Source organism: Enhydra lutris, unplaced genomic scaffold, assembly GCF_002288905.1.
Source record: "Enhydra lutris kenyoni isolate GAN:26980312 unplaced genomic scaffold, ASM228890v2 scaffoldscaffold20, whole genome shotgun sequence".
Taxonomy (NCBI): Eukaryota; Metazoa; Chordata; class Mammalia; order Carnivora; family Mustelidae; genus Enhydra; species Enhydra lutris.
In genome coordinates, this window is record NW_019154104.1 from 18,486,498 (window position 1) to 18,509,828 (window position 23,331).

Consider the following 23,331-nt stretch of genomic DNA (forward strand, 5'->3'; position numbering starts at 1 on the left):
TGTATATACCTAGCTTATATCATATTTCTATTGGACAGTGCTAGCCTACACAAATGCAAACTTATGAAACTGACACATTCAGAGGCAAATTATAAAAAGATGTTTCTTTCTAGGAACAGATTACCTTAAACTGAAAATATCTCTCTTGCCTCTAAAATGCAATCCCGTTTACATGTTCAAAGTATACGCAATTTTGAAAAAAACATGGAGCTAAGTAAGGAAAAAAATCTATTTCTGGAATATTTCCCAAATAAAGTATACGAAATCATACTGTACCAAAAACATTAAAAGTAAATTCAATGGAACATTTAACAGATAACAGAAAAAACAAGGCTGGCATCTAACACTCTAAGATCAGCAGAAGGTACCTAATGCCCCAGAAACACTTCTCAAGGGGATTTAAACACAGGATTATGATCTGAGCAGATCTATGTCAGCTATTTAAGAGAGGAGGGGGGGAAAAAAAAAGACCCAGAGTATTTAACAATTCAGAAATCTGAGGCAGTAACTAGAAATACTCATTCTAAGTCCTTCTTTTCAGGGGTGCTTGAGTGGCTCAGTTGGTGAAGTGTCTGAATCCAGCTCAGGTCATGATCTCTGGGTCCTAGGACACAGCCCCACGTCAGGCTCTGTGCTCAGTGGGGAGTCTGCTGGAGATTCTCTCTCTCTCTTTCCCTCTGCCCCTGCCTCTTGTTTTCACTCTCTCTTCTTCTCTCTCTAAAGTAAATAAATCTTTTTTAAAAATTGTTCTTTTGGGGCGCCTGGGTGGCTCAGTGGTTTAAGCCTTTGCCTTCGGCTCAGGTCATGATCCCAGGGTCCTGGGATCAAGCCCCATATCGGGCTCTCTGCTCAGCAGGGAGCCTGCTTCCCCCTCTCTCTCTCTTCCTGCCTCTTTGCCTACTTGTGATCTCTGTCAAATAAATAAATAAATAAATAATTGTTCTTTTCATAAAGGAGGTTTAAAAAAATCATGAAACCGCAAAGAATGGGAAAGATACCGAAAATTTGAAAACAAAGTTTGAAAAAAAGTACAGTGGCTTTTTCTTTAATCACAAGATTGTGTCAAGGGAAAGAAAAAGACATTTAAGTTCTAAAAACACAGGAATTGCTTGAAAAACGAGATGACAACACCGATGAATACTTATTTCCAATAAATGCTAGCTATTCTAAAAAAGAAGGGTCTGCTTATCGCCACGGAATACAGAGATTCATTTATGTGAAAAGCAGACTAAAACTTGTATGTTTGGGGGAGATTATTTACTTCTGTTGTATTACCTACCTTTGATGTTTGACTCCAATCATATTGAGAGGGAGTTTCTTTGCAAATGTTAGCAAAATCATCAGTTCCTCCAAATTCAGAAAATATGAGTGAACCTATCCCTTTAAGTGGTAACCTAGCAACTCGCTAAAGGGATTAGAACAGGACCCTTTGGGGAGGGAGGACTCAAATCCCAGAAGCAGGTGTTCACTGTCCTCTGAACTCCTGGCTTATTGTGGGGCAAGAACAGACTTTAAAGTCATATCAAAGTAGAACAGATCCTATTCAACAAGTAAATAGCACAAATTGTGAGCGCCTACTATGTGCCAAATATTGAATGATCTCATTAATTCTTCATAAACAATGCCTATAAGGTAGCTATTATCTCCACCTAACTAATACTAAAACAGGTTGAGAGAGTTTAAGTGATTTGCCCCAGACTCACAGCTAGTAAATGCCAAAGTGGGATTTGAACCAGTGACTGAGAACCCATGTAAGACTCTTTCCACTGTATCACACAACAGTTCTGATCCAGTTCTGACAGTGTTCAGAGTTCTGTAACCTCTGAAGACAGCTACAGGCTAACCCCAGAATTCAGAGCACTGCTTAATATCAAAGAAGAGTAGAGATAAATGAAATTGAGAATAGAACAATAGAGAAAATAAGCAAATGTTTTCTCTTTAAAATTATCAAAATTGACAAACCTTTAGACTAAGAAAAAAAGGGGAAAGATTCAAAGTACTAAAATCAGAAGTGAATGGGACATTACAACTGATCTTACAGAAATAAAAAGGATTACAAAAGAATACTATGAAGGGGTGCCTGGATGCCTCAGTGGGTTAAAGCCTCTGCCTTCGGCTCAGGTCATGATCTCAGGGTCCTGGGATCGAGCCCCGCATCGGGCTCTCTGCTCAGCAGGAAGCCTGCTTCCTCCTCTCTCTCTGCCTGCCTCTCTGCCTACTTGTGATTTCTGTTTGTCAAATAAATAAATAAAATCTTTAAAAAAAAAAAAGAATACTATGAAAAAAAACAAAAAGACACTAAGAATAATTGTATGCCAACAAATTAGATAAACACAAAAACTAAAAACACACAAACTACCAAAACTGCATCAATACAAAATATAAAATATGAATAGACACGTAGCAAGTGTCTATTTGAATCAGTAATCAAAAACCTCCCAATAAAGAAAAGCCCAGACTATATGGATTCACTGGTGAATTCCATCAAACAGTTAAAAAATCAACACCAATCCTTCTCAAGTTCTTCCAAAGAAGAGGAGGGAACACATTATATGGCCAGCATTACTCTGATACCAAATCCAGATAGCTATCACAAGAAAACTACAGATCAAAATCCCTTATGAGTACAGATGCAAATATCCTCAACAAAATAACAGCAAACCAAATCAAGCAGCATATTTAAAGGATTATACCATGACCAAGTGGGATTTATCTCAGGAATGTATGTATGGTTCAACATACAAAAGTCAATCAATGTATACGCCACATTAATAGAACGAAGAAAAAAAAATCTCAATTAATGCAGAGAAAGCGTTTAACAAAATCCAATACCCCTGCATGATAAAAAAAAAAAAAAAAAAAAAAAAAAAAACACCAAATAAAGGAATAGAAGGAAAATTCCTGAACATGATAAAGGGCATTCATGAAAATCCACAGCTAATATATTGAACGGTGAAAGACTGAAAGCTTTCCCCCTCAGATCAGAAACAAGGAAGAGAAAGATACCCACTTTTACAACGTCTACTTGACATTGTACTTGAAATTCTAGCCAGAGCAATTAGGCAAGAAAAAGAAACAAAAGGCATCCAGGTTGGAAAGGAAGAAGTAAAATCTCTATGTGCAGATGACATGATCTTATATACAGACAATGCTAAAGAATACACACAAACACACACACACACACACACACGCACAATTAGAGCTAATAAATGAGTTCAGTGAGATTTCAGAATCCAAGATCAACTTATAAAAATCGGTTGTACTTATGCACACTGGCAATGAACAATCCAAAATGGAACTGAAAAAATAATTCCATTTATGATAGCATCAAAGAGAATAAAATATTTAGGAATAAAGTTAACCAAGGAACTCTAAAACTTGTACACTGAAAACTACAAAACATTGCTAAAGAAATTAAAGATGACCTAAATAAATGACAAGACATCCCATGTTTACAGACTAGAAGACTTCATACGAAGATGGCAATATGCTCCCCATCACAATCCCAACAGCCTTTTTGCACAAAAGGAAAAGCTGATCTTAAAATTAATACGGAATTGTAAGGGATCCTGAATAACCCAAAAAATCTTGAAAAAGGAGAATAAAGTTAAAGTACTCACACAACCCAATTTTAAAATTTAGTACAAAGACAGAGTAATCAAAACAATGTGGCACTGGCATAAAGTTAAGATAAATGGAATATTAAGAGTCTAGAAATAAACCCATACATCCATAGTCAGCTGATTTCCAATGACACTGCCTAGACTATTCAATAGGGAAAGAACAGTCTCTGCAACTAATCACAGTGGGACAACTGGATATTCACATGCAAAAGATGAAGGTGGACCCTTGTTTCATACTATATAGGAAAATTAACTCAAAATGGATCAAAGACCATTTAGCTCTAAATGTAAGCACTTAAACTATAAAACTCTTAGCAGAAAGCATAGGGATTATGACCTTGGATTAGGCAATGGTTCCCTTAGATGTGACACCAAAAGCATAAGCAACAAAAGAAAAAATAGATAAACTGCACATCATCAAAATGAAAAGCTTTTGCTCATGAGAGAACACTATCAAGATATAAAAAGACATATCGCTTCTTGGCCTTTTGGCTAAGATCATATGTAGTATCTGTTCTTATCAGTTTAATATCTGATACGTCCTCTATCCCAGGACAATATATTAAATGGATTTTTGGAGCAGAGAGATGGAATAGGAGCTTGCTCTGTCCACTCCACGCATCGACCTGGTATTGCAGTACTTCAGGAATGGTGCATCCCCACCAAATTGGAAAAAAAAAAGAAAGAGAGATAAAAAGACAAACCAGAGAATAGGAAAAAGAATTTGGAAATCAAATATCTGATAAGGGTCTAGTATCTAGAATATATAAAGAACTCTTCTAACTCAACGACAAGAAGTGAAGCAACCCAATTCAAAAAGAGGCAAAGGTGGAGAGGGGGGCGCCTGGGTGGCTCAGCTGGTTAAACATCCGACTCTTGAACTCGGTTCACTCAGGTTTTGATCTCAGGATCATGAGTTCAAACCCACATTGGGATCCACGCTGGGTATGGCGCCAACTTTTAAAAAAAAAAAATGGCAAAGGCTTTGAACAGATATTTCTCTAAATAAGATATGCAAATGACCAAGAAGTACATGAAAAGATGCTCGGTGTCATTAGTCATCAGGGAAATGAACATCAAAACCACAGTAAGATACCACTTCACACCCACTAGTCGAGCTATAATCTAAAAAACAGAAAATAACAAATGTCAGTGAGGATGTGGAGAAAATGGAACTCTCCTACATCGTTGGTGGGAATGTAGGATTGTGCAGTCACTACAGAATATCCTTTGGCAGCCCTTTAATAAGTTAAACATAGAATTACCATAAGACCTAGCAATTCCATTCCTAGGCATAGACCCAAAAGAATTGAAAACAGGTGTTCAAACAAAAACACGTATGTGCATCTTCAGAGCAGCACCATTCACAATAGCCAAAAGGTGGAAACCACCACCAACCGATCGATCAACTGAAGAATGGATAAACAAAACATGGCCCTCCATGAGAGTAACGAGGTACTGATACATGCTACAACACAGATGAACCTTGCAAACATTCTGTTAAGTGAAAAAAGCCAGACACAAAAGACTACATATTGTAGGAGTACATTTGTAAGAAATATCCAGAATAGGCAAATCGAAAGAGACAGAAAGGAGATGGGCAGTTTACCACGAACTGGGGTAAGGAACCATAGGGAGTGACTGCTTAATGGAAATGGGGTTGACTTTAGGATGATGAAAATGTTCTGGAACTAGACAGTGGTGTGGGTTGTACAACACGGAGACTGTACTAAATGCCAGTGAAGTGTACACTCTAAAATGTTTACAAGGGCACATTTTGTTCTGTGTCTGTTACCACAAAAAATAACAGTAACACATGCACATAATTCTGAAGAAAAAGTTCAAAGAAGGAAAGCAATTTCAAATGCAGAAAATTTAAGAAATTCCAAATAATCCCAAAGCATATAAAACAAATCATGAGATTTGGTTTTTTTCTCATGACCTAGGCCCTTTTCCTATTTACCTATGATACCAACTTCCGTAAGACGAGGTTACCAGGGCCATGCCCAGCCCTGCCCGCCGTTGGGGAGGCCATACCTACCTCCAATTACTCGAATATTGTTGTCCTTTGTCAAAATAGCCTCAGCGTGGAACACCAAAACTGGAATTCTCCTGCAGCCTCCGGTCCACATGATACACGGATGATCCCTACAGCCGTAACGAAAGGCTTTTTATTAAGTGACAGCTCAAAATCTGAATTAATGACTGAAGCAGATCACCATGGTTTGCCGCTTAACAACTTTCCCTCCTCTTGGAACAAGAATCCCAAATGTCCTATGGGAAACCATTCAGCTCCCATTCTTAGCCATGGGGTCTAGTTATGATTAACTCCATCCTTGCTCCAGGGATGGCCTTCGATTGGCCTCAGCCTATCAGGGCCTTCCACCCCTCAGTTCTAGTTAGTGGATCCGGAATGAGCACATAAACCAAATGCAGCCAGTGAGTACCAGAAGGTACACTGTGAGACCCTCTGAGAAAGAGATCTTTTCTTTCTCTTCTGTAGCAGTGACAGGAGAGATGACCTCTTCCCCTGGATGGTATAAGAGAATGAGGTATGTAAGTGCAATTGTCATTTTATGACCTTGAGAGGAAAGCCTGGAGCTACAGGTAAAGGAGGAAGTCAATGGGAACCCCACTGGAAGAATGAGAAAAATGAGATCCTGAGAGGCAAATGTGGCGTTACAGAATCAAGTCTTTCCTAAATATGAGTTAATAAATTCCCTTTTATGGGAGACTGTGGGAAAAAAAAAATCTTTAAAATGAAATTTTTAAATTCCTTTTATTATTTAGGACAATTTTTATTTTAATCCCTAGCATATATAAAGAATTCTAATATGTAGCATCTACAATGATTTACATACCTTTTTATGCCCTATAGTCCCTTTTTAGGACAATTTGATAATCCATCCTATGATTCTGAGCTAGGAACCCAAAATTAATACAAGCGCTCCAATTAAAACCACATTATTTTAAAGCAAGCCTATACTAAATGGAACAATATTTTTCCAGAAAATACTCTCCAGAAAAGGACCTCCAACTTTATGCTCTTACTGTAGCCTCAGGAAATCTGTTTAATCAATCTTAGACAGATAGGTATTTACTCACAGATTGGGAAAATCTTCAACCTCCTTAGTGCTAGGGAGCCAGAAGGGAAAGAAATGACCTGAGCCCCTACTGTGTGCCAGGAATTAAAGTAAGAGCTTTCACATGTTGTCTCACTTAATCCTCTTGTCTGCACTATGAACTGAAAAAAAGGTGTCTCGGGGAGGATAAGTGATTTGCTCAAGATCAGAGAGCTGGATAAGTAAGGGAACAGATATCTGAACCCAAGTGCCAGACTGCGCTCTAACACCCCCCCATCTCCCTGATCACATTTCAGTGATGTTTTATATACACCACACCTCAAAACCCACCCTTTTGGGAACCTACACTAATCAGTTCCTTAAGCAGAATAAGATCCATTTAGCCAAAATTTGGGCTGCTCTCAAACACTCACATGACCACATCCTTTAAAAAAGGTCATACTACAAATCTCAGGGTCAAGTCAGACCTTCCCAACCCAAGTTTAAAAAGATCCCCGTTTTGAATGCACAGGCTGCCAGGCTACCAGTCTGAGCAGTGAGGCGGCCTTGGGACTTGGGATGAGCTGCCAAAGTGTTTTAGTGAGGAAAAGCAAAGAACACCTAGTTCACTGCCTGTTTTCTCTGTTCCTGCTTTTTGACTTGAGTAATAGCGCCCATTTGTGAGAAAAGGTATTTATCACGGGCACTTTTTTAGCAAGAAGGGTTTTTTTTTTTTTCATGGTTTGCTTGCTTTTTAATCTTAAATACCTGTAAAATGTGGGCAGGGGGCCAGATGATTCCTAGGATCTCTTCCAACTATAATTTTTCCACTCTATTTCTAAGTCAGAGGATAGAGAAAAAACAGGCAGCCTAAACTGCAAAGTCTTAGACAGAAACTCTGGAAATTATCCAAAGTTCCTGTCAATCTAGCATTAGCTACAAACTGGCACCACTGTGCCCTCTCATTTACAAACAATGGATTACTGCTTCAAGTTAAAACGCCTGACAAGGGTCAGGAACACAATAAACAGATATACGACTGAGAGGATCCAAGGCCCCAGCTATGCTATTTGTGGAAAGCCAAATCCCTGTCAGAGAAATCCTTCCACTTGCAACCTGTGAAAAGATAAAAGATGTGGTAGACACATTATGAATTCACTACAGTCAACCAAAACACACTCCGAGCAGATGCTGTTGTCCTTAAAAGCACGCTCCCACCGGGTGGTGCTAAAGGCAAAAGATTCAAAATGGTGAGGAAACTGAAAATTGGGACTTCAATTTTCATTCACACCAGAAACTGGTATATATTAAGAAAATATGCTTATATAGGCATGAATGAACACAAAACTTGGATGCTTAATTACCAAAGTAGAACAGTTGTAAGGTTCACTTTATTGAATGCTTAACATTTTGGTTCTTAAGAAGGAATTTCATGAGGCATATATATTATTCACTCCTGGGACCTAGCCTACATTACTCGAAGCTTCGAGGCCTAATTCATACCAATGCCCTCACTGGAAATGCCTTCCCCGCTTCCGTCCATCTGATCCCACATTTACGCCCAAGACATCTCACTACCCATGTGGGGCCTTCCCCCAGCTCCTCCAGCCCACAGTGATGATGCCTTTTGTCTCTGAACTCCTGTAGTGTTCACTGTATACTTTGCATACAAATATACTTTGTATATTTGTTGAAGATATTTTTATCCCCCATGTATATGTTCATGAACTACTATTAAAGCTGGCTTTTATGATAGGAATTGAAATTATTTTTTTAGTGCCTGAAGAAACCTTATATCACATCCTTCCACATCTATATATAAATTTGTATTTGGGATCTGCGAGCTAAATATAGAAAAAGGGCCCCTTTAAATTTAGTATTTGAAATAATGTCGTGCAAAACAAGGATTTCCTGGACAGATCCTAGCCCTAAAGTCCATTAACACTTTAACATAGCCTTGGGATCTGAGGAGATCTAGCAGATGCCCACGGATAGACATCTTTGGATCACATCAACACCCTTAGATGATTTAAGGACTTAAAACTTCTGAAACTTTAAAAATGTAAGCATATTATCCCAAGTGTAAATCAGATTAATTTAAGATTCCTAATGTATATAGTAAGTGTCTGATAGACAAGACATGAGCCAATGGAACGTTAACTGTCAAAAGTCACCAGGAGTCTGAAAGGAAGAGCAAAAAAAAAAATCCATGAATTTGGATTGGGGTAGGGAATTACACCTGTAGGTTCACTTACTTGTACTAGAAATTTAGCCATTTCTCAATTATGAATATAGGCCACAAAGCATTATTTGTGTCTTTGAGTCTGTCTGAAATTATACATTTTTTATACCATATTACAGCTGTTGCAGATATCTCAAAATATCATTTACATTTACCACTACCTCTAAGTTATGGTAGTTATTACACTTGCCACCAGATCACCTGTGGTCACGATCTTCCTCATCTGGCATGATGAGGCTGGACAACAATTTGGCAGCTCTCCTCCCAAGCAACCATTCAGCTGCTAAATGGTGACACATCACAGTAGTGGTCCAGACACCTATGATGCTTCCCAATATTCCCCACTTACAACTGCTAATCAAAGACTACCCCCACAGGGTCGGGGCACCTGGGTGGCACGGTTGGTTGAGCATCCCACTCCTGGTTTCAGTTTTTTTTTTTTTTTTAAACATTTTATTTATTTATTTGAGAGAGAGAGAGAGACAGTGAGAGACAGCATGAGCGAGGAGAAGGTCAGAGGGAGAAGCAGACTCCCTGCGGAGCTGGGAGCCCGATGCGGGACTCGATCCCGGGACTCCAGGATCATGACCTGAGCTGAAGGCAGTCGCTTAACCAACTGAGCCACTCAGGCGCCCCTGGTTTCAGTTTTAAGACACCTGTCTCAGGGTGGTGAGCTCAAGCCCTGAGTCAGGCTCTGCACTTAACACAGAAACTGCTTGAGACTCTCTCCCCCACCCCAATTCTAAAATGGATAGATAAATTGGGGAAAAAAAAAAAAAAAAAGACTACCCCAACTACCCACAGGGTGATGAGCTTATGCAAACTGAGCAAAACAATCTTCAGGCTGCTGTCTTTACAAAATAAAATCTAACTTTCCCAGGTTTTAAATGAGTAATCTTGTTTAATGCAAAGAGCACATATTACAATATCACAAGTTTGAAGTTTTTTTTTAATTTTAATAACTGCATTTCAAGGTAATTGGTACTACTTGCAATGATGTGTATTTTATGTTAAGCACCTAAAAATATTATTCTGATAAGGAATACATGACACCAAAAACCTTAAGAACCCCCTGCTCTAGGATAATCTAAAGCAGAAAGTCTCCATTTATTCATTCGGTCAGTGGGTCACTCAGTTCAACTATTTACCGAGTACACACCGCAATATTAGGTTGAAAATCTGATATTGTCGTCTGGAATTGTCAATATTTGACTATTTTTAACCTACCAAAACACCAATTTCATGGAGTTCAACCTAATACTCATCAGACCCAACTCATTAGCCCACTAATAAAAGAAATAGCCATGAAGTAAAAGAATGATCTTGAAATTAGACTGATGCTTGTAGAAGTTAAAAATTTTGTGAAATAGGTAAGACGCAGCACACAGAAAGCAAAAAATCACAAGAAGATAAAGCGACCACAGGGAATTATCTATTTAATTATCCTGAATAAGAATGACCCAAATATAATGCTAAATCTCTTTTATTTTCTATGACCTCACAGTGATGAGAAACCTTTCCTAAAGCTTTATGAATGCTTCAATAATTTCTTCTAGTTACATTAAATGTTATCTTCTACTTTATAGAAAGAAATGCACTTTAAATTCAAAATTAAAGCCAGTAGGAATAATCCCTTAACATTTGTATGGCACATCTTCATTTAAAAAGTCATTTCATACATATCATTCTATCTGATCCTAACCATACCCCTACAAAACAGCCTGAGAGATATTACCCCGACTTTTCAAGTTACATAGCACACACATATCCAAGAGGACTCACAGAGAAACTGAAAAACTAATCTTAAACTTAAGTCAGACTCTCTCTTTTTCCTGTCAAGGAATATGCCTCAAAATGCACGAAAACTGGGTCTGATTCTCAATTCATCACGCACTCTGCATCCTTGAAAAAGTTCTTTGATCATTAAGGCTGAGTTTACTAAAGTGGAAACAATAACATCTTCAGATTAAATGAGACACATCAGTTAAGGCCCTCACCATCATCTATGCCAAATGATAAGCTACACTTATTCCCATCATTCATTTTTATTGTTACAAGAATCCAGCAATCAAGAAACCTGACTCTTTCCTAACAACTCGGGAAAGCAATGTGGTTCAATGGCACAGCAGAGGTTACAGAATTCTAACGTACTGTCACACAGTTACTCTGATAAGTTACTTGACCTCTCTATAGACTATCATTCTATCATTGTATAGGTTTCTGAGAAAATAACGTAACCTATCTCACAGGGTTTGGAGACCTCCTTTGCCTTCGTATCTACAAAATTTAAAATCTCCTACATTAGGAGCTCCAATCAAGAGTTCGCGAAGAGCAGTACCTAGGGCCAGTGTTCATTCATGAGCCCAGAAACAGAGCCTTCTCTCATTTCAGATAGCTAAGGGTGACCAACTCACAAAATCCTGGATTAGACTGTGGATAGAAACTAAAACCAGAGTCTGACTACATCAAAGGAAGGAGACCGCGTGAAAGAAGGTATAAGTAAAAGAGAATTATTTTCTACCCTAAAGGCAAAGGGTCAAACGCAGGCTCGCTCTTACTTACTCTTGGCTTACCACCTCCTCATCCTCTGAGGATGATGCTGTTTCCTCCAGGTCCCGGGCCATCACGACTGGCATTTCCTTTAGGATTTGTCATGCAGTCAGCAGATGGGGGCCTCAGAGACCTTTTCTTGCAGATTCACCGGATCAAACAATTTAGATGGCACTGATTCCTGCAAGAAAGCCAAATGATTTGAAACACAATGGCATTTTCTATTTGATTATTGCTATTGATCTTCCAAGTAATAAATATGAATGTTTACCTAAATGGTGTCCATTTAGGTAAGAAGCTTACCTTTTATCACAATGCCTCACTTATGCCACAAAAATCAAGATTCTTTCAAACATACTGTCTCTCCTCTATGTATTTAAAGAGCTGTTGTTAAGTTTGAGAGCTGTTATTAAGTTTCTCATTTTTCTTTTATATACTAAACATAACAAGAATTAGCTTCTAGGAAAGTCTGAGATAGGTGGCTGACTGACTAAAACATAGACTCCTTGCTAGAAAAGCTTGACTTGGGTTAAAAATAAAAACTCAAGATTTACTACCCTTGAATATTTCTTTAGACACTAGGACAAGCACACAGCTGAAATGCCTTCATATTTCACTAAAACAAATTCAACCACTAAACTAAAAGATTAATATATTCTCCTCAATCAAGGTGATTAAGTAGCTGGGAAAAAAACCAAAAAACAAACAAAAACTCTGTCCTTCCACTCTCAAAAATTATTTTCCCTTACTAAAAATCACAAACTATGATTTGAATCTCAAATAGACATTAGAATAGGATATTTCTAACTTAAAATATTTTTGCATATGTAAAAAGTACAAGTGTGTTGTGTGTTTAAGGATGAAATCGAAGTTACAGATAAAGAAAATGAACAAGTTTAAATGACCATAATCCTGTTACTCAGAGATAACGATCTGATGTCTATCTCTGCAAATCTTATTTTGTTACACATTCAAAATATGGTAAGATAGTAATCGGGACCAAAAAACCGCCGATCCCGATGACGATCCCTACAGATCTTCAGCGGAATGGGCAGTATCTAATAACTTCAAACGCGTTCTTCCGAGGACTCCCGACGGGATTTCTAGGTCTTTCCCAAAATGTTGGAAAGTCCTTTAAATTAAAACAAAACAAGCAAAACCTCTAAGCGAGGAAGAGATGACAAACCTGTCCCAGACTGCCAGCAGAGTAGAGACACGGAGATCGGAAGAAGATTAAGGACACTCGCCCAAGAATCGTCTTCGTCCTAAAGGGATCAGCCCCTCGGCCCCACCCCCGGCTCACCCCAATCCCGGGTAGATCCTCAGATGCTCCCCAAGGGAAGGACAGGGATGACTCCGCCGCAGTGATTCAGCCCAGCGCGCCCGGAAGCCAATAGCTACTCCCGGGCTCCGAGAGGGAAGCGTAGCCGCCGGCGCCCGCCCAGGCTCGGGAGCTCACCTCCCTCGCGTAGGGGAGCGCGCAGGCGCAGGCCTTTACCTGTCTCATCTTCCCATGGCTCCGGGAGGGCCGGCGGGGACCGCGCTCTGCGCCTACCACCCTCCTCCTTCCCCAGTCCGGCTCACGGCCGCCGCCGACGGCTGCTTCCCCCGTTACTACAACAACCAACAAGCAACCGCCCGCTCGGAGCCACTGCGCAGGCGCCCGTCTCCCCGCGCTGACAACGCTCGGCTTCGGGCGCGAAGGAATGTCGTCACCGCCGCGCTGCGCGGGCGCAGAGCTTTGCTCTCATTAGAAGTCTAGACTTCTTTTTTCCGCTCTCTTTCCCTTCACTCCTAACGGGTAGACTCCAGCCCCGGAGTTCTTCCGCCACGCTCAGCAGGAGGGTTCGCTGCGTGAGCGGCGGTACCTGGGTGAAGCTTGGGCAGCGGCAACCACTGATTGGCAGTAAAGGGGTTCACGCCCCATCTCCTGCTCGAGCAAAACCGGAGCAGCCAATCAGAGCGAGGACTGACGGAAACAACCCAATCCTGGAGCGGGGCTGTGGGCGGGGGCGAGGACAAATGGCTCAGGTGGACTCCTCGCTAGATGTGCTTCGGGGCTTTGCTGCTGCTGTTCTTATTGCTGCTGCTGCCGCTGCTCCAGCTGGTGCTACCGCTGCTGTGCTGGGGGTCCGGTCACCAGGTACCGAGAGTGTTGGGGAGAAGAGGGAGGGAGGCGTTTTTGCGGCATCTAATGGAGAGCATAGGGAGAGTCTGGAAAAATGGAGGTGAGATGGATGGAAGATCGCTGATAGCAACCTTTTTGGGGGGAAACAAGGGGTTCAAGAGACCTTGACAAGGGGGAGCTGGGACTATGAAGATGAAGAAGGCTTGGTAGGTTCGGGGAACCAAAGAATGAATGAACGAATGACCAGCCACTCGGAGCCTAGCGCAGGGCAAGCAAGGAACCTTTTCACTTTCTCTTGTAATTCCCACAGTAACCCTCGAGATAGGTATTTTTAAAGCTCCGTTTTGCAGATTTCTCACCCAGGGTCGTACAGCTACAAAATGATTGTGGAACGATGGGAACCTCCCTCCTGACTAGTTTTAACACCACACCTTTGCTGGACCAGGCCAGGACAAAATTTGAGAACAGATGTTAGATACTTTAGGAGGCCCTAAAGCTTTAGGGAAATGGGGTTGAGGGATTTGGTAGAGCAGTTCCGAAGAGTGCTCTGGCTTTGCCCTCATCAGCTATCTGTTGGGATTTCTAAGAGCTTCCGTGAAATGGGCGTAAGTTCTCTCAAAGAGGGGAGCCATCCATATGGCTTTTCTGACCCTAGGAGGACAAAACCTGAGTCACCTGTTGAGAAGTGGGGAAAAATAAGGAGGATCAGGGGATCTTGGCCCATGCCCTGACCGCTTCTGATTGCCAGTAAAACTCTATTCTCCCTGGACTTCAATAACATCCATTGTTGCAATCTACCATTCCCTGAGGGATTTTGCTTCCTCCTCTAGAGCTCTTTTTGGTTGTTCTTTCTTTTTAGTGCTTCACATTGTCTTAGGTCATGGCTGACTTTCACATTTATTTCAGCTGGGTAGCATAAGACCATACTGAAACTTCTGTCAGAGTGTCAAAGGAAGCCTGATGGTTTATCACCACTTCAGGCCCAAGAAGTCAACCTGACAACAGATAAACTTTGGAAAAAACAAAAGACAGCCAAAAAAGAAAAAAAAAACCAAAACCCAAAAAACACAGACTACAACACTACAATGAAGATGAGAAGAAGTAGTTGTATTATTGGATTCTTTATCTACATGAGTTTTATTTAAATCAAGTTGATTGAGGGGCCCCTGGATGGCTCAGTTGGTTAAATGCCTGCCTTTGGCTCAGGTCATGATCTCAGAGTCCTGGGATTGAGCCCCACATCGGGCTCTCTGCTCGGTGGGGAACCTGCTTCTCCCTCTCCCTCTCAAATGAATAAGTAAAATCTTTTAAAAAATAAATCAAGTTGATTGAAATCATTGCTCTTCAAGGGTTTATCTAAGCTTTTTTTATTAAACAAAAAGTAAATAATGTAATTATATTTTGTATACAACTTCAAGACAGAAGTGGATACAGTGTGCTTGCCTTCCTTAAAAATAGAAACTTCATCAAAATATTCTCAGTGAGGCAGTATTGCAGAGCAGGATTCTTAGCTCTGCCATGTTGTTAGCTGCGTAACCTCAAGCAAATCACTTGATTTCTCTGTGCCAGCCCTCATCTGTCAAATGGAAATAGTGCCTATCCACCTTGTTTAGAGATTAGATGAGATACTTTATGTTAGGTGCTTGCACAGTGCGTGACACATACAAGTGCCCACTACCTGTTAGCTATCCTAATTTCTCTTGCAACGCAACACCAACATTGTTGGTCCTCCTCCACATAATTTTTATGCTAGTTCTCAAGTCACAGCAGCTCATTTACTTTTAACTTTTATATCATTCTAGCTTATGGAGCACGAATTACCTGAGAACCAGAGTAGAGAATACCCAAGAGTGTACATAATGCCTTCACTCCATAGATACCACTCAAATGTGTATGGCTTTTGTGAGCTTCGAAGGGTCTGTCATCAATAGCCAGGCAGGTATCTGTTGGTAGATCTAAGTGAGCCACTTGGATTACAAGGGAATGACATAAACAAACAAACAAACAAACAAAAAACTGGGCTAGTAGTAAAGATATTAAAAGACTGATTCCAGCCAAAAGAAAAGGGTTCTGATTTAGGCTAACACTGGAGAAGTTGCTTAGACAAAAGTAAGTACTGTGCCACTTACTGCAAAGTATCCTGTTGATTAACCACTAGCAGTGAGAGTAAATATATAACAAGACCAGTTTCTATGACTCTTACACAGAAGGCCATTTTATTACCTGATAGTCATATCTGTACACCTTCTCTTTGTCTGTTCCCTTTTTTCTCCGTTATTTTTGCTTGGCTTACCATTTCTAGGCCCTGCATTTAGCCTTTGTCACTCTTGGTAAAGGAGCACCCTTGGGTTTAGGGTAAATGTCCAGGCAGCTTGCGAACCCTGTGAAGTAAGAATGGTACATGAAGATAACAGAGTGTGGGCAACTTCAGGGACTGGGAAAGGAACTAACGAAGTGATTCCCAAGATAAGCTTCGTGTAGCCTCCAGGAGTGGGGCACAAGTTAACTACCCAAGCCAGAGAGCTTATGGTTGAATAAGCTAACTGCTGTCTCCTGTTTTTTTGCCTTTGTTCCCAAGGCAAAAAGCCCTCTTGGGTTGGAGGGAAGTCATGAGCCGTTTCTTGAACGTGTTACGAAGCTGGCTGGTTATGGTGTCCATCATAGCCGTAGGGAACACCCTGCAGAGTTTCCGAGACCACACCTTTCTCTATGAAAAGCTCTACACAGGCAAGCCGGATCTCGGTAAGAAATTGGAGAATGGTATCCTTCATGGGAGTGGTCCCAAACTGTGGTTTCCAGACTGGGCTGTGCCTAAGAACAAGCTAGGACGTTCAAAAACAAACACACACACAGCACAGGTGTCCATTTTCTTCTCTAGACTTAGCTCCTGAAACTTCCACCCCGAGTGGGGCCCTAATTTTTCATAACTTCCCAGGTGATTCTGATGCTGGCTAATCTAACCTTTGGTGGCCATTAGAATAATGGCCTTCGTGGATAGCACTTGGCCCTTTTTCCTCCCAAGCTTGTCTGAATATCTTTTCATCCATTTTATACTGTCCTTTGCATATTACAGGCAATACAAAAAGTATTACAAGGGCAGTGAGAAGAGAGTTATTTGGTGACACTGGGGTGCCCCACTAGAAAGCTATAAAAAACCTTTTCATATTATTTCATTCCTCTTCAGAAGCTAGGTTGTGCCACATATAGTTTATTCTGTGTTCCAAATGGGGAGTTACTGACCTAAGGACTTCTTAAACTGTGAAGAGTCCCCAAGAAGCTATCCAAAATTCCACTGAGCTGGTCTCCCAGAGTGGAACTTAGAAGGCCTCTGGTGGCCTTTCCCAGTTTCTTGAGCCTCCCTGCTGAGCGTATTTTCAAATTTCAGCTTGTGCTTCCTTGCACTGATGTGTGGGATAATGGTGTTTGAGCTGCAGCACCATTTCACGCAGCTGACAACTCTGTGTCACTTTTATAGCTAACCCAGATTCGGGCTGTGACCTAGCTCATGTTTCTGCAAGATCTCCATACAGAATAGATCAAAGTAGGCTAAGCCTCCCTTTGAACAAAGCTCAATCGGAGTAAAGTACCTGGGAACGTAGGTAGGACATTTCCACCGTGTCCCCCTCAAATGCTGCTCTCTGATGTCCAGGAACCCTTTGTAGATCCACAGGATTTTAGGGATTATCCGGTCTAGTCCTTTAAGTTTAAACTTGACAGAAAAACCCAGGGGTTATGCGATTCATTCAAGGGTGTATAGTCGAGTTGAAGAACTTTTGGGAGGTGGGGAGCATGGTGGGCTGGGAGGAGTTGTCTGCCTCCAGCCCAGAAGTAGAGACTGCCCCCCCCCCGCGCCAGTCAGGAGGCTCTCATGGTACTCTGCTGATGCAAACAGTGTTCTGGAGCATCCCACAGAATTTTGCCTGATGCCTAACCTGCCTGGGGTTGGTGAAATACTCCACTTTTGTATCTCACTAACTAGACCCAGATTCGGGCTCTGGGTCTAGTTAGAACTCTTTCCTCAGCGTTTTCATCAGAAGAGCTATCAAATTGGTTTATAAAGAATGTAGCCTTCCAGGGCCAACCACTAGATATTTGGTTGGCATGTGGAATTTTTTTTCTCACCTTACTACCATCTGAAAAGGTCTTCAGTGTTGTAGGAATTGGTATCACTGTGTGGTTTTCCAAAGGATGGAAAATCCTGAAAGCCCAAGTAAACATTAATAAACCTTTCAGGGCGCCTGAGTGGCTCAGTCAGTTAAGCATCTGCCTTCAGCCCAGGTCACGATCCCAGGGACCTGGGATGGAGTTCCACATCAGGCTCAGAGCCTGCTTCTCCCTCTGCTCCTCCCCCCACTTGTACATGCACTCGCTCTCTCAAGAATAAATAAATGAAATCTGTTAAAAAAAAAAAAAGAAAGAAAGAAAGAAAGAAAGAAATAGACCTTCGGTTATCAGTCTTGTCCCTTGAAATTTCTCTTGCTCAATAGACCAGCAAAGGAAGTATCTTTGCTTTCATGGCATCCCCTGCCACAGAATATATTAGATAAAGAATTCTACAGTCACCCAGAAAGAAAGTCTTTTTAGAAAATACTTACTCCCAGGGCCTACCTCTAAAGAGTATGATTTAATTGGTCTGCTACCCAGGTCTTGGTAATTTCATAAAACTTCTTTAGTTGATGCTCATAAATGCCCAGAGTTAAGAACCTGCTGTGGTAGACTGTGATCCCTACTTTCAGGACAAGATATTTCATACAACAATACCAGAACAAAGCCACCCAGAGTAGGGTGGCCTCAGCAAACACCAAGGAAGCAGCACTTTGTTCCAGTACCAAGTGCACAGGAAACCTGCCCAGTGTGGGCTTTGTTCAAATAATATAGATCTGGCTTCAGGAGAAGACTTAGGTCTCTTCAAGGCCAGATTGAGCATCTAGATATGTTGCAGGATTTCTGAGCTCCCTCTTGCATCAGCCTTGAAGGCTTACTGACCTGCTAGGCATCTTGTCCTGATGCCCCCCTGTGTGCAACATTCCCTCACACCTGTCCTGATCCAGTCGGGCTGGACGTCACCTGCACCAGATGGTTTTCAGGACAGAGGTGGAAACTGCGACAGTTAGGAGTTACAGCCTAAGTGGGCTCTTTGTTGGGTTCTTACTCTTGGAATGCCCCCGCCCGACTGTAGACATCTGAAGAGGAGCTGCACAGTTCTCACTGTGGAATTCCTTCCATTCCTTCTCGTTACCATGTGCCGCCCCAGAGCCTCCCTTCTGTCCGGCTGAAGGGAGTTCAGGCTCAGCAGCCTGCCTCCCATGAACCACCAGTGAAGTAAGAGGAGTTTGGGGGGAACCCTGACTCTCCCCTCTCGACACTCTTGGTTTTTTCTGCTCTACAGTGAATGGCCTCCAGGCTCGGACTTTTGGGATCTGGACACTGCTGTCATCAGTGATTCGCTGCCTCTGTGCCATCGACATCCACAACAAGACGTATGTAAGGGAAGGAAGAGTTTTAGCATCCTGTCGTTGGAAATCAGGTGCTAGGCATACCCAGTGTGGGCCTCCCCTTGGAGACCTGTTAATTTTCATACATTAGCCTAGAAAGTGGATAATGAAAAGTTAATGGTTCTATTCTTTCCAGGCCTTAAAAAAAAAAAAAAAAAGAAAGAAAGAAAGAAACCATAATGGGCCTCACAGGCCTTTACAGTTTGAAAATTCTTTGGAAGTGGATAGCAACAGGCCGTGTCATGATCCAGTGGCCTGCATCACACCCCTCTACTTCTTCACTAAAGAATCAGCCTTTCTTCTACTAAAGAAGGAGATTAGTGCACTCTTTTTAGAACAGCCACCCACATAGACCTTATTCTCACATTCCTCCTTAAGAAATAGGAATGAACAGAAACCCCAGTCCCCGAAAAAAGGAACCCACGAGGAAACCGCTGCATGTTTGTGCCCCGTGCATAGGTGAGGCTGAAAGTGGACCCAGGATTCCTATATTCTGCCTCTCTAGGGTACTCAGACCAGGCTGAAACATTTTGCAGACAACCACAGCCTCACGTCTGAATCACGCTATAACCGGTGCTGACCACTGGAGGGGGCTTGAACTTCCCTTCCAACCATCCTCACCACAGTCAAAAGGGGGAAGTCTGCTCAGATCACTGGCCGAGGCCACCAAAATGTCAACTTCACACCAAAATATTTTTCTGCCATATCTAAGCTCTCAGCATTTGGAAAAAGAGGAGGTAATGATATTTACTGAGCACTCCTGATGCTGCCTGGAGCTTTCATCTGCATGACCTTGATTAAGTCTCCCAGCAGCCCTGGGAGGGGGTAATGATTTTCATTCCTGAGTCTGCAGATCTACATGTTAGAGACGCAATTAATTTGAACTAAGGAAGACTGACTCAAGTGGGATTTGAAGCAGGGCTGTTAATTCTGTGATCTCTCCAAGTTTTTAAAATTTTTTTTGAACTTGAAACTATGGTTTGACTCATTCTACACTGACATGTGTTTTGGGAAGCAGTATGGTTCCCAGTGAAAGTAGCAGTAGAAACAGCCTGGGGCCCAGGCATGAAAACAAGAAAATGGGCTCTTGTCTCCGTTGTGTTAGTAACTCCTTTTGGAGCTGTAAAAGTTCATTACAGCGAAAATCCACTATATAGATTTGACTCCCCCCAAACTTAGATACTAACAGCCTGCTACCCACCAGAAGCCTTACTGATAAGAAAGTTGATTAAGACATATTTTGTGTGTCTTATGTGTTAGGTACTGTATCCTTAAAATCAAGTAAGCTAGAGCAAAGGAAATGTTACTCATAAAATCATAAGGAACAGAAAATGCATTTACTGTACTGTACTACGATGTGTTTTTTTAAAAATCCACATATAAGTGGACCCATGTTGTTCAGGGGATCAGCTGTTGACCTCTGCCTCTTGGTCTCTTTATGTATACAATGAGACTAGTAGATCTGAGGGCAGGGTGACTAGGAGGGCGAAAGAATTAAATAATCCCATTCATTTCCCCTTGTCCTGACACAGGATAGCCATCAATGTGGACTTCTGTTTCTAGCCTTTTGTAACCTGGGACTTTCGTACATGCTCTTCTGATAATACATTCTGATTCTATTTCCTCCCTAAACAGAAATTCAAAATCAACACCCATATATACATATTTACTAAATGTATAAAAACATGCACAGGAATGATAAAATTGAAATTTAACATATCCGTTCCTTCTGGGGAGGGGAAGGCAGGGGAATGGGGTCTGGGTGGGATAGGGATACATAGAATGCTTTAACTGATATCTGTGATATTTCATTTCTTAGAAAAAAGTATCTGGAGCAAAAATGCCAAAACATCCCGATTGGATGGAGCAGGGTATTGGTTGCAAATGGGTTAATTATAGTATTCTATCATCAACGCTTTTTTGTACCTTTGCAATATTTCATAATCTTAAAAATGTCATTGTCAAAAAAAAAGAGATCTCCAATCTAAGTGGTCAGTCATCCTGTAGCCTTTCTCCCCTCCACCTCTTCGTCAAAACTGAGGAACACATTCTCTTCCCATGAGGTTATCACTGTGTCCTCCACCTGATCATGTTCCCAGGCTAAGACCCAAAATAACAACAGCCCGCATGGCAAGAGCATCTAAAAGCCCCAGAGAGGTCCTCACTGCTCATGCCGCACTCAGGCCCTTCATTCTGTGGCATCCATCCTCTGAGCACTGACCAGCCCCTGGTCCAACACCTACCAGGTGGGCTTGGACCACAGAGCCAAGCCAGTCTGAGTAAGTAGAATGTGTAAGCGTGATTGCTCCCCAGCTGTCTATACTGCTAGGAGTGCCATAACCCAGACTCTGCTTTGCTCTGGCTGGCTTCACCACCTTGCTATGACTTAGAGACCCACTCTGGATGCCAGGACCATTCTCCTCTCAGTCTAGCCCTTGAAGCCTTCAGTTTTGCCCTAGTAGAGGGTATATTAGTGTAGTGGAGCAGATGGGTCTTTCTTGGGCCCAAGTCTGGATTGACGTTGGGGGGGCGGGAATCGGACCGTTGCTTGTCCCGTGCACTGAACAAGCAGGCCTCCAGTTCCCATTTCTGTCTGCTCCTTTGTAGGCTGTACCACATCACACTCTGGACCTTCCTCCTCGCCCTGGGGCACTTCCTGTCCGAGTTGTTTGTCTTTGGGACCGCAGCTCCCACGATTGGCGTCTTGGCCCCCCTGATGGTGGCAAGTAAGCACCTGCCCCCCAGGCCTCCTATGGGAACTGTACCCTAGGGCCGTGGGTGGGAGAGCAGACATACAAGAGGATAAGAAAGTGCTGTGCTGATGTCTGCCACCTTTCTTTTCTCTTACTTAAGGTTTCTCAATCCTGGGTATGCTAGTTGGCCTCCGGTACCTAGAAGTCGAACCAGTATCCAGACAGAAGAAGAGAAACTGAGGCCGGCGTTAACCACCTCTGAGACTTCGTCTTCCACCTTCCGTCCCCTTCCTTCATCCTCCATCCTCTTCTTTCTGCTCCATCCTGAGCCCTCTTACCACTCCTAGCCTTTTAGGTTTGGGGTTTTTCTTACACTTAAAAAAATTTTTAAGCTACAACCTTCATACAGAAAATATAATGTGTACATACAAATGAAAGAATCCTTTTAAATGATTGAATACTCTGTCCCTTCACCCAGATCAAGAGATGTCCAGCACCTCAGAAACCCACTATGTGCCCTTCCTCTACCTACAGTCTCTTCCAGGATCCCTTTTCCAGCCTTCTGCTTTTTCCCTTTATTTTCATCCCTTCCTCTGACTTGTGTGGTGGGAACACGTGAACTATGAAACTTACAGCTGCTGCGCCACCCAGAGCAGCTGCCACCAAGGGCTGCTTCAGGAGGTCGCCCCCCGAGGTTGGGCTCCTCTCTGCTGCTGGCCCCAAGACTCTGAGCCATCCGAGGAACAGGCAGTTCTTCTAAGAAGGGCTCCCCTGTGAGTAAGCATGGCTCGTATACTTGTGTCTACAAGTGGATCAGGGTTGGAAGAGTCTGGGCTGTTTTTAGACCTTCTGGTCAGCTCTATTTGTGTAACAAATTTTGTAATAAATAGAAAAATCCTCTGCTTGGATCAGTCCTTGTACTTTGATCTCCCCTAAGCCAGGAGCACTCCTGCCCCTCTCCGAGCCAGAGTGTAGGAGAATCACAGCTTTTTGCTGATCAAATACACCCTAATTGGTAGGACAGTTCAAGGACCCAGGGACCCACCAACTATTGTCAAGAGATAGTAAGAGAAGCAGTGATCTTACAGAGTTAGCATGTGAGTTAGAGGCACGTGGAGCTCACCTTAGAAGTGAATGAAAGCATGCATGGTCTGGATTTGGATGCTCTAAGCATACGTCATAGAAACATAATTCCAGATAAGCCAAGACAAGACCCAAAGGATCTGAAGAGATGATTTAGAATAGAATGCATCATGAATATTATCATTCCTTAACAGCCAGCCTTGGCTCCCTTTCAAGATGATTTAAAGTAGAATTCGTCGAGTCTCTCTCCAGCTGAGAACTGCTAACAGATAATGGTGCCAGAATGCCACAGGCACTGTGCATTCACTAAGAAAGAAACGTACAGAAAACTGAGAGCAGCATGTCCAAGCCACAGCGTAAGGCCCACCCGCCCGGGAAGGGAGAAGTGGCCGTAGGTCGGACAGTTCAGAAGGAAAAATGGTGACACAACTGCAGAGGCCAAAAGCATGGACTCT

General features: G+C 42.2%; 2 protein-coding genes across 5 annotated transcripts in view; one reads left to right on the forward strand and one right to left on the reverse strand.

The window, feature by feature from the left end:
• Window positions 1-12,815, reverse strand: part of LOC111148532 (tubulin tyrosine ligase like 5) — a 250,286-nt gene extending 237,471 nt beyond the window's left edge. For both annotated transcript variants that reach the window (XM_022505162.1, XM_022505163.1), the window contains exons 1-3: window positions 12,781-12,815; window positions 11,490-11,658; window positions 5,665-5,771 (exon numbers count right to left, since the gene is read on the reverse strand). In XM_022505162.1, coding sequence (XP_022360870.1) covers window positions 5,665-5,771; window positions 11,490-11,563 — 181 coding nt within the window. In that variant the 5' untranslated portion in view covers window positions 11,564-11,658; window positions 12,781-12,815. The remainder of the gene's footprint in view (window positions 1-5,664; window positions 5,772-11,489; window positions 11,659-12,780) is intronic.
• A 676-nt stretch (window positions 12,816-13,491) lies between these two features.
• On the forward strand, window positions 13,492-22,700 carry LOC111148538 (ergosterol biosynthesis 28 homolog). 3 transcript variants are annotated; one of them, XM_022505172.1, is made up of 5 exons: window positions 13,492-13,620; window positions 16,184-16,347; window positions 18,995-19,089; window positions 21,708-21,826; window positions 21,954-22,700. In XM_022505172.1, exons 2-5 carry the CDS (start codon window positions 16,215-16,217, stop codon window positions 22,138-22,140), a joined length of 534 nt encoding a protein of 177 aa, XP_022360880.1. In that variant the 5' UTR covers window positions 13,492-13,620; window positions 16,184-16,214; the 3' UTR covers window positions 22,141-22,700. The 3 variants fall into 3 exon arrangements, with proteins under 3 accessions (XP_022360880.1, XP_022360881.1, XP_022360882.1); XM_022505173.1 differs by having other exon boundaries at window positions 18,995-19,085; window positions 21,954-22,693; XM_022505174.1 differs by lacking the exon at window positions 21,708-21,826 and having other exon boundaries at window positions 18,995-19,085; window positions 22,429-22,690.
• The last annotated feature ends 631 nt before the right edge of the window (window positions 22,701-23,331 follow it).